This window comes from Mesoplodon mirus (genome assembly GCF_964341445.2).
Source record: "Mesoplodon mirus genome assembly, chromosome: 5".
Classification (NCBI taxonomy): Eukaryota; Metazoa; Chordata; class Mammalia; order Artiodactyla; family Ziphiidae; genus Mesoplodon; species Mesoplodon mirus.
The window spans coordinates 136,507,691-136,519,609 of record NC_138980.1 but is presented as its reverse complement, the minus strand read 5'-3'; the positions used below and the strand labels follow the sequence as shown (position 1 = coordinate 136,519,609).

At 36.1% G+C, this 11,919-nt stretch overlaps 1 protein-coding gene across 1 annotated transcript in view; it reads right to left on the bottom strand.

Moving 5' to 3' along the window:
* Positions 1 to 3,239: 3,239 nt before the first annotated feature.
* The window catches only part of ERCC8 (ERCC excision repair 8, CSA ubiquitin ligase complex subunit), a 61,393-nt gene continuing 52,713 nt past the window's right edge, over positions 3,240 to 11,919 (bottom strand). Inside the window, exons 11-12 of the mRNA XM_082622337.1 lie at positions 10,249 to 10,329; positions 3,240 to 5,800 (exon numbers count right to left, since the gene is read on the bottom strand). Of these exons, the coding sequence (XP_082478463.1) occupies positions 5,732 to 5,800; positions 10,249 to 10,329 (150 nt within the window). The 3' untranslated portion in view covers positions 3,240 to 5,731. The remainder of the gene's footprint in view (positions 5,801 to 10,248; positions 10,330 to 11,919) is intronic.

The window sequence follows — 11,919 nt, the reverse complement described above, 5'->3', positions numbered from 1 at the left end:
TACATTAGTAAAGTATATGTAAGATTAGTGGGATTGTGTGTAACCAAGGAGAAAGAGTGGTTGTGGCGATCATGGTGGGAGGCACAAGGTGAGAGTAGGAAAACGCCTTGGGAACTAGGTGGTCCTCTCCCCAAATTGCTGAGGGATTTGACTAATATGAGGCAAATGCCTCCAGGGAAAGCAATAATCTCCATTAATTTAGAACACATAGCAGTAACCTCTACTAGATTTCTCTTTAGGCACAGGTGTGAGGGGTGTGCCTTTTGGCAAAGAACAAGGAGTAGGATCATGGGCTAGGTAGACAGTAGCTCAGAAATGTAATGGGATCCCCAATATCGAAGGAAGAAAAGCAAAAATGTCCTGCGTCCAATTTGTGCCTTAGGAGAGGCAACCCATGTGTTGCTGGAAGCGAGGTTTTAGTGTCAGAGGGAAGTCATCTCCAATGATGAGCACTTGGACTAGGAGATGCCCTCTGGGATACGGGGCTGGGGTATCCTTTCCCAGAGGGTATCTCCTCGAGGTGATGTGGGGTCTCACATTTACCATGTTTGGGTCTTCAGCTTGTAAATTAATGAAAGTATACAGACCAATAGCAATAAGACCAACAGTCAACAGGAAGGTGAGCAGCTGCACTGAGAGGGTTTTTGTTTTTGGTGAAAGTTTCAGCTCAAATGGGTCCTCTATCAGGTAAACAGCTGTCTAGTATATGGACAATTTGGTTAATGCACCCCTTGATCTGGCCTCCAGCCCTTCTGGGATGAGGGAATGATAAAACATTTATAAAGATAGGGGAAAACATTATAAAAAGGGTCTCATTTACAATGAGTCTTTATATACACGGAGGCAATGCACATGCCCTTTAAATATAAGGGGGAGAGAAAATTTTTAAAAGTTGGTGTGAGGTGTAAACTGGCCAAGGGGCCTTGAATTAAGAGAGATTAAGGCCTAGAGCAAGATAGAGACCCATTTAGGGGTCCATTTACCTGAGTGGAATTTGAAAAAGAGCTGTGTGAGACCATTATGTCTCTTAATTAAACTGGCTATCTGATACCTACAAGGGATGTGAAAGTTCTATTGAATACCTTTTCCAAGAGATTAGCATTGTGTATTTTTAGAAGAAAAATGTATATATTAGTTATTATCAATAATGTCTGTAACTCTAAAAGTAGTATGGCGTGCAATTGGAAAGGCCTTGTATTGTGGCCTAAATATATATGGAGATGTGTGATTTTGATTTATATTTTGGACATCTGTGAGGCAAGAGAGTCCCAGTTTTGTTAGTTTTTTTCTCTCTTAAAGGGACAATTTTAGGCAATGACCCAACAGTTTATAATAAATGTGAAATGAGGCTACTTGTTGGCCAGGGCATCCAGAAGTTTGGTTGAGTGTGTTGTTTCTTGGGTCCCATCCTTAATTAGGGACATCCTGGCTAAGAGATGGAAAACAGCAACATTTCATTGAGCTCCATCATGTATGATGGTTAGCAGTGCCATTTGCATAGTCTATGTACTCCCATTGCTGTTCATTCAGTTAATCCCAAGTGGATTCTGAGCAGCCAAGTGATCTGGGGGAGGGGTGACATCCTCCAGCACCATGGCATTTAACAAGGGACTGTGGACAGGGGAAGCCGCCTCCTCCTGCAGGTGGAATATGCCAGAGAGCTCAGGTTCGGCTCCATCCTGTCTAAAGAGGCCTTGGTAGCTGTGCCGAGTTTCTGGTGTATTGTTTCTACGACCCAACACTTAACAAGCAGTTGGGTATGAAAGGTCACAGGCTCAGAGTCTGTGAGAGCCTCTATTTTCCAGAGAGCTCAGCATGTATTTTACTTGTTGTTTTAATGGAGCATAGTATGAGGCTGAGAGGGCAGTTTCTTGCATCATAAGCCCTTGGACAACTTATGGCCATCCTACGTGGTCTAGAGATTCCAGGAGGTATGACAAGAGGTTGCCAAAATTTCCTTGGTGAAAGAGTCCTTCAGGGCACTAATGGGAGTACCTACTGATTTTAATTTGGAAGTAAAATTTGTAAATAAACAATATGTTGCCTTCAGAACCCCCAAAGTACTACAACATGTTGGACCTGTATATGTTAAATGTATATCAAACAAGTCTCCATGGAGGAGGATGTCATCAATGTAACATCACACCCGTGCTCCTGGAAAAAGGTGGATGCAGTTGAGATCCTGTCTGCCTAGACTGTGATGGCAAAGCTGCTGAGGTACCCAATGGACAGTCTGGAAAAGGTGTATTGTGTCTCTTTGAAGTGAAGGCGAACAGCAGCTAGAGGCTGGTGAAATAGGCACTGAACAGAACATGTTAGCCAAGTGTACAGGGGCAAAATATTTACAGGTTGTTGACTGAATAGAATCAGTAATTTCAGTAATATTGGATATTCAAAACTACAATGAGGTACCACCTCACACTGGTCAGAATGACCATCATTAAAAAGTCTACAAATAATAAATGCTGGAGAGGGTGTGGAGAAAAGGGTCTCACACTGTTGGTGGGAATGTAAACTGGTTTAGTCACTATGGAAAACAGTATGGAGGTTCCTCAAAACACTAAAAATAGTGTTGCCATATCAACCAGCAATTCCACTCCTGGGCATATACCCAGACAAAACTATAATTCGAAAAGATACATGCACCCCTATGCTCATAGCAGCACTATTTACCTAAATGTCCATCTACAGATGAATGGATAAAGAAGATGTGGGATAAATAAATATATATATATATATATATATATATATGTATGTATACACACAGACACATATATATATACACACAATTAAAAAGAATGAAATAATGTCATTTGCAGCAACATGGATGGACCTAGAGGTTATCATACTAAGCAAAGTAAGTCAGAAAGAGATAGGCAAATACCATATGATATCACTCATATATGAAATCTAAAATACAACACAAATGAACATATCTACAAAATAGAAACAGACTCACAGACATAGAGAACAGACTTGTGGTTGCCCAGGGGGAGGGGGGTGGGGGAGGGAAGTATTGGGAATTTGGGATTAGCAGATGCAAACTATTATATATAGGATGGATGAAATATAGGTCCTACTGTATAGCACAGGGAACTATATTCAATATACTGTGATAAACCACAATGAAAAAGAATATGAAAAAGAATATATATAACTGAGTCACTTTGCTGTACAGCAGAAATTAACACAACATTGTAAATCAATTATACTTCAATAAAATTTAAAAGAAATAACATTGGATATTGAGTATGGGGGCCCCAATGGATGGGACCACATCATTAACATTGTAGTAATCCATCATAAGGTGCCATTTTAATCTTATTGCTATATAAATTCTTTAGTATATTCATTTAGTATATAAGTTTTGGATTTTCAATTACATCAAATTATAAAATTTTGCTTTAATATTATATTTATGTATATATTATTCAATTACCTTTTATTTTGTTTTTGCTTTTAAATCATTAAGTAATCTACAATTAGCATTATGTTTGCTAGACTGGTGTTTGCTAAGTACCTAAGATTTAAAGTTCCTGTTTTTTCTCCCCTTGAGCTTGTATCCACCAAAAGTAGCAGTCAGTTTTTCTGCTCTCTTCCTGTTTCAGGCTTTTGCACCCTGAAGGTGCAGTCTTTACTTTCTTTTTCTGGCTGATAAGAGGAAAAAAGGGAGGCTGAAGGGGCCAGGTGCTTCTGGGCAACTTACCCCCGGGATTGCCCCTGTCCATGGAATCATCAGTCCCTTCACACTGCCACCTTTTTTTTTAAACTTACAGAATGGCTTGTACCTCTAGATGACTAAAACTTTTCCTTTTGTTTTTTCTGTTGGGTGTTTACCTGATAAGCTCCTATTGGTCGCTAGTGGCCTCTCTGTAAGCAGCGCCCCCCTTCTCTAGGGTGTCCTAATCAACCTTAGAGGGGCTAGGGTCTACATCTAGGAAAGCAACGGTGGCATGAACTACTTCTTTTACATTTTTTGTTTTGAGCATGAGACTCTTTGCATGTTGATAAGCAGCAGCTCTTATGAGGACCCATATGCATGGACCAGGGTTTTGTATGTTTAAAATTAATTGGATCAACTCTTCAGGTCTTGGCGGGGGGCATGCTGGAACCAGGTGCTCCTTTCCCCTCCTCTCCTTCTTCATTAAACACTGAGCCACGGTCTCCAGGGATGGGACCCTCTTATACCCTACTAGTGTGGGGAACGGATTGCTTGCGACAGCAGGAAGCAGACACAGCAGAGAAGCTTGTGACCTGAACAATGCTTGTGGGGAGCCATGATCTCCTGAGATGGCCCTCACACCAAACCCACAAATGGCCCACAGCACATAGGTGAGTGCTCAGGTGGAGCCATCTCCGACTACTTTGAGGAACAGGCTGAGATTTGACTCAGAAGAGCTCAGAGGGGAAAAGGAAAATGGTTTATGGATGCCTACAGGAATATGTAACGTCGCAGACAAGAGGTACTGATAAGGCCTCACTGGTTGTCAGCCCTGCCCGGTCAGTGGATTAGACTCATCCCATGGCACTAGGAGGGTAGTCATTCCACATCCCCAGCAGATGGACCTTTTTGAAATGTACCAGTTACCTATATGTATTTGCAGTTTGGAGAAAGACTCCTTTTTTCTTAAAATTAAAAAAAATTCCAATTTCAATAGCATTCTCAAAGATTGTAAGAATCCTCACCAAATGAGAAAAAGTGAGAGTAAAATGGTCAGGGCTTAAGATCAACTATAAAGTAAACGTATGGAAAACGTTTGGCCAGAAAGGTCTGATATGAGGCCTAACACACACTTAAAAACTCAACAACTGTATACTTGGTATTCAAGCTCACAAAAACCTCTTTAACTAGTCTCCTATTGATAGAATCAGAAAGGGAATATAAGATTAGGTTCATGATAATCACTTGTGGGTTATGACACAAGAAGAGCAGAAAATAAAATAGAAATTTTATTACATTTCATGTTTAAGCCAGATTCCCTGCCAGGATATTTTCTGCTTTGATGAATGAAGTAGGACTTGGTCACATCTTAAACAGATTCATAGAAGAGTAGTTCAAGCTGCCATCTGATGCATTAAAATAAAGGAAACATGGTATCTTCCTTAAGTTAAATACCTCCTGTGATGCGCTTCTTAGATTGTGGAAGGCAATGAGTTCAAGAATATTTAACATAAAGCTAGACAACGGTTAAGTAAATGAAATCATTGCAAAAATGGAATACATAAATAATAATAAACAAATTTTGATGATAACTTTTCAACTATACTTTTTGATATAATCCTCAGTAAAATCATTCTTTTTTTTTTTTTTTTTTTTTTTTCAGTAAAATCATTCTTGAAAGTGAAAATGAGCAAGGTGATGGTACAACCAGCAGGAGAAAGTCAGTGCTGATAACCTCTACGTGCTCATCCTCTAAGACTGCATCTTATTGTTCACACAATCTGCTCAAGTTCCCACAAAGGGGCTACCATGACCTGTCTCCTTCTACTATAGCTATACAGGCTGTGGCAGACAATAGCAACTGGGATCAAGGAGACATGTTCTGATTAAATAAACTATATGGAACTCTGTTGCAGGACTTCATGCAACTATTAACTTCATTTTAAAACAAAAGGAAAAAAACCACCCAAATTCAGGGCTAATTTAGCTGTCACGGGACAATTAAAAAAATAAAACAGTCCTGTTTTAAAAGTTTCATCAATAGAGACAAAAAGGTACTAAGAATGACAGTCACCCTTCCTCATCACTGCTGCTCCAGGCGTCTTCAAATGCGGGATTTAATTGTGATTGGGCTGAAGTCTAAAAAGAGGGGCAAAAAAGAAAGACTCAATTATTCTACCTCATAATTTTAGGCTCACAATATAGTTATGAAATATATCAGATAAAAAGGAACTAGATTATTTTTGAAGAAACTATATAATTGTTAATTTCAAAGCAAAAGTTAACAAAAGAAACACCCCGCATACAGTACAAAATAATGTAACTTCATTTTAAATAGACATATCAGACTTTATCTAAATTATGTTTCCTTCAAAGTAGTTACCTCATACACACACACAGACATGCACAGACACACAGACACCGAGACACACACACGATGCTGCTGCTATTACTTAAGGCATTTTTACGCCTCTTTGGAGTTACCTGGAGAAGAGGGCACATTAATATCCATGTGGCTAAGGCTGGACTCAGGTCTATAGTCTGACTTGAGAGCCCAAAATATTAACATGAGCAACTTTTTACTGCTTGGATGGACCTGATTTTTATAAATAAGCAAATATCCACATGTGGGGAATAAGGAGTTCATCAAACAGAGTAATATCATTTTTGGTATTAAGTGGCAAGGTTTATTTATGTATGTATGTATGTATGTATGTAGCTAGGGAAGCAGTTGAAAAAGACAGGCAAAATGTATTGGAAACGGTAACATTTTGTCATTAGCATATAGGTTTCCCTGGGAGATTTCTGTGAAAGAGAACATGCATTAGACGGTATTTATTTAAAATAACAAAACATCACAGTACTCTTACAACTTTAAAGCTGTACCTAATAAATGTAATCAGCAACAGAGGAATTTTAATTACCTGTGGTATTTCAAATCAATTCACTTGTTTGGGGAAAATTTTTGAATGGCTAACCTTCTTATTCTTTGGCAAATGATTAAAGGACTTTAACATGATCTCTTTTTTTTGAGTATCTGGGCATTATGGGCCACGTGTGCTTCCTACTCTGCAGCTTTTACGTTTGCTGCCAGTTTGTTCAGACTCCGAATCCAATAATATATTAGTTCTTAGATTATTCTTAAATTATCTTAGATATATTACCTTTTACAACATATAGCAATATTTTATGTTAAGGGTAGCCCCTATTGTATGTCTGAGAATGTTCATTTCCTTTTGATGAACATGATGATTTAGACTCTTAAAATTCAAACAATGATAACAGTAGAAAAAGTGGGTGTTTGCAGTAAATTCCCCAAGTATCAGCCAGGACAGTCAGAAAACAATATGTTAATTTAGGTATTCTTTATAGTTGTTAAAGCTTAGATCTGAGTCCATTACTTAATCTAATGGTGGTATTGTCACCATTAGTAAACCTAATATTGGCTATTGTCACTTAGTTGCACAAATAAAATTCCATTATGCCTGGTATCCAGATCCAAAACTATTACCAAACCTCAGCAAACTATTCATTTATTTCTAGTAGCAGTCCACTGATTTGCAAGAGTAGCATACTGAAGACTGTTCCTTTATTTTTTCATCCAAGTGTTTACTGAATTTCCTACCTTTCTGGGTTTATAATTTAACTACCAAGTTAGGTTATTTAGTGACAGTTTATTTAAAGATGTATTGTCCTTAGGGGTTAGGTGATTATTCTTCCCTACTCTAGCTCTAAAAGCCTTTAACTCTGCCTTAGATATCTACCAAAATGTCCCTGGGTAGATGAACCACACAAAGGCCATGCTTTCTAATTTCACTATGGAAGCCCAATATGTAACCTATTAAACATTTAAATTTCATTTGAAAAATCAACAGAGAAGCAAAATTATATTTTAATGTAAATTATTGTTGCTATGGTAAGCAAACAAAAATAAGTGAAAATTGGAAAGGCAGTTGCATATAAATTTTACTGTTTATAGCAGTAAAGGATAACAATATAAATATATTACAGTATTATTATGAGTACATTTTATTGTTAAAAAACACAAATAAAACATCTTGCTTGTAATTGAAAGCTGCAGTAAAAATATTATATATGATGTGGTACACATATACTGTTTGAGACCTACTGATCAAGTTAACTACCATCTATTACTTCAGTTTTCTCTACAACATCTCCTCCTAGTGGACATTCTTTCTACGCTTGAACATATCCATCCAGCCTGCCTGTTCTACTGACAGATAGTTGTGAATGTTATGGAGACAGGGAAGCATGAGTTTAAAGCGGATCTAGTTCAGGTCCATATAACGGGAAGGAAGAACAAAACCAAACTGGACCATCTTCCACACATGCATCTTGATAAATTCTACATTTCTTACTGGTAATTAGTGGAAAATCTTTATAGGTAGAATATAGGGTTGTCTCAATATAGCAAGTGATTATACATCTACACAAGTGGTAAATAAAACAGCTACATATTGTGTAACTGTCAAAATAAAGTAAGATTCTTGATGAGAGGTCAGATTTAAACTGTAATATAGTCACCCTAGAGATCTCAGGCAGGAAAAAGTGAGTAGGAGTTACATAGGCTTGCTTTGGTTGTGACCAAATGTTAGGAAGAGGGGGCAAAAGGAAGGCAGATTCCTCAGAATATAACAAAACAGCCTGCCAATTAAATAACAGGATTTATGCTTAAAGACCATAAAACCTACCCCTATTGCCCAATGCCCTTCAATTTCTTATGGTAGAACTAAGTTCCTCCTCTATCTTGGATATCAGAAGAAACACCCCTAAGGGATTGTATCTTGGTTGATGGAGAAGTAAATCTCATCTCAAGGGTGGATTTGAAAGGAAACCTAAGAACAATTTTGCTTTGATGATTCTGATGTTTGAAGATATCATAAACTTGTCTCAGATCACTAATGAATGGCAGAACTGGGATTCGAACCCAGTTACCAGTATTACTATTATTTAGTTTACCTGAAACTACAGACAAAGTGAGTGTGTGAGTATGTGCATGTGTATGTTTTGTTTTGTGTTAAGTTGCCTCTCTGGGGAACGGCAGCAGTCATCCATTTGATAGGTGAGATGAAAATACTTTAAAATATGAGTTAAATAGTAAATATACATGTAAGGAACAGGGTCTAGTGTAGACAGACTTCTCTATTGGGATCTGCATCGTGATCATATTCATGTTCTACCTACACTCACAGAAATCTTTCAAACTAAAATTTTGTGGAAATAATCTTAGCACTTACCATTTTATATTAATTTGAGAATGGTGCCTATCTTAAAGCATATATACAGTGTATTTTAAAAGGTAAGGTTTCATAGCTCTAAAGCCTAACTATAAAGCTAACTTATGTGTACCTCTGTTTGATTTCTACTTGTTCAGCTTAACTTCCCATATACAAAAATTCTTCTAGATGGGGAGTTCAAACTATCACTGTAACTATATAATGAGGAAATAAACCATCAGAGTCACATACTCTCTTTATAAAATAAGCAATTTAGTTTTCTTCTAAATAATATCCTTTTTTCATACATAAGTCAAAGATGATTTATTTCTAGTTTTTTTTTATAGTTTTCATTTGGTGAATGGTTGTTAAACTTTCTAACATGGCCTAGAGTATTATGAGTTAGATTTAATGTATATAGTAATTCCCAAACAGCAGGACACAGTAATTAAATAATAATGCAAAATCAATAGCTGAACCAAATTATTTGAACATATTAAGCTTTGTACAAAAAAATTCAGTATTTAAAGCAGATGTACACTAAAACTAATCAAAGCCGTAATAAATCAAATTAGACACATGATGAAATCTGGAAGATTTCACCTTTAGACAGCTTGACAAAAAAGTAAAAAAATTCAGAGGCTACTACCTAAGACCAGAAATCATGTCTTATTTATCTTTGTTTTCCCGCCACATTTTTCAGGTTCTTCATTCACGCTGTCATATTTGTACCAGTTTATGCTCTGAGATAGGCACTAACAGACTGCTGGTAGAAGTGTAAACTGATACAATTTGATAGTGTGAATAAAGAACCTTAAACATGTCATACATGATAACTCAAGAGGTAACACTACTTCTAGGAATCTAACCAAAGAAGTAATCAGAAATGTAAATAATTTTTGAACAGATATTTACCTTGATGTGTTTATAATGATCAAAAGAAATGTCTTCCAATAGGAAAATATTTGAGTAAATTATGGTAAATAGATGACAGAATGCTATATTATTAAAAACAATATTTACAAATACTTATTAATAACATGGAAAAAGTCTTAAGCAGGATGCTAAGTTGTATGTTCAAGCATAATATTAACCATGCTAAAAAGTATGCACAGGAAAAAACAAGAATGAAGTAAATCAAAATGTTAATAGTAATTAATAAACTTCAGAAATTTATGCTCTTCTCTTAATATTTTTTTGAATTTTCCAAATATATTATAGACGCAAGTTATTTTTACAATCACAAAATAGCAAGAAATGCTTTAAAAGTTTCTCTCATATAAAGTAAATTAATAAAAACTTTTTTTATGATTTAGAAGTCACTGTTCAATTTGTGTAAATAATATTTACCTCCTCATCATCAGGAACTGATTCATATAAGGATGGTATCCAAGCAAGAATATTGCAGTCTCTGCTACCACTATAAAGTTCCTATAACACAAAGCAAAGATGTAATTGTAGGTCACTTTAAAGCTGGTGTCAATCTGAAATAAATGACATCAATTTTTAAATGATTATTTCTTAGGTTAGATTAATTAAGATTAATTCTATTTCTACTCCCCAAAGAAACTGGGCTGATGTTTTTTTTGTTTGTTTAAGATGTAGTAAAGCCTTGTTTTGTATTTAAAAATAGTATTAGAATATGTTAACATGTTGCTAACACGTTAAAATTCACAAAAACAATCACTGTAATTTTTAATCGATCATAGTATCCATTTATTTCAAGTGTCAGAGAATGAGAAAAAAATGGAAGAAATAAATTTCGTCCTTTTCTGTCAATAACTGAGTTTTAATAAAGACTTCAATGAAGAAACCATATGAGTTTCTAGCTAAAATAGGCCAAAAGTTCAAAAAAAGAACTCAACTAAAGAGCATTAAGACATATATGCCATGCTTGCTGAGAAGCTTTTTTTTTTTTTTTTTTTTTTTTTTTGCGGTATGCGGGCCTCTCACTGTTGTGGCCTCTCCCGTTGCGGAGCACAGGCTCCGGATGCGCAGGCTCAGCAGCCATGGCTCACGGGCCCAGCCACTCCGCGGCATGTGGGATCCTCCCAGACCGGGGCACGAACCCGCATCCCCTGCATCGGCAGGCGGACTCTCAACCACTGCGCCACCAGGGAAGCCCAAGAAGCTTATCCTATAAGAAGCTTGGGCTGATGCACAGTCAATGTCAATGTCTTTATGGATATGCTGTCTGCACATGCTGAACAATGTTCATTCGCCTCCCCACAAAACTTCAGAAATATGTTATATTGGCTAGTACTGAAAATATTCCTATGGGGCAGTGAAACAGATACGCTCCCATACAGAGGGTATAAACTGCTATAATCTTTTCAGAGAATGAAATCTCAACATGTGTCAGAAGTTTCTGTATGCATTTCTAAGAAATCATGCCAAAGACACACATGAAATTCAAGGATATTATCATCAATATTATATTTATAATAACAAAAATAACAATAATTTTCCAAAAATTATTGTCCAGGGTAATGATTTATAAACTTATGCTGCATTAATATGATGTGATATTACATAATCACTAAATTTATTTTTGAAGAATATTTAATGACAGTGGAAAATATCCATATTGTCAAGAGAAAGGAGCAGGATGTAAACCAAATAGTCATAGTGTGAAAAGAAAAAAACAGGATGTAAAATACTAGGTCAATTTTTTTAAAAGCTACTAAGCAAAGAGGAAGGGCTAAAAAGAAAAAACAGCAAAATGTTAAGTGGTTATAAACCTCTGACTGACTAAATGTTTCTACACAAATATTTCTAACACTATAACTTTTTTTTCCTGTTCTGGTATGAAATTATTTAGTTTTACTGTTACTCATCTCAAAAGCTATTTGAGGCATGGTACAATTAGTATTTTTCTAAAAAAATATGTAAAGGTTCTGAGTAAAGGGAAAATAAGATTATAAAGTGATTTATAGGAAATATAGATGTAAAGAGAATTAAGTAAATTACATTTAGTTACACATTATCAGATTTCCTAAATGGAACAAAATTCTACAGACT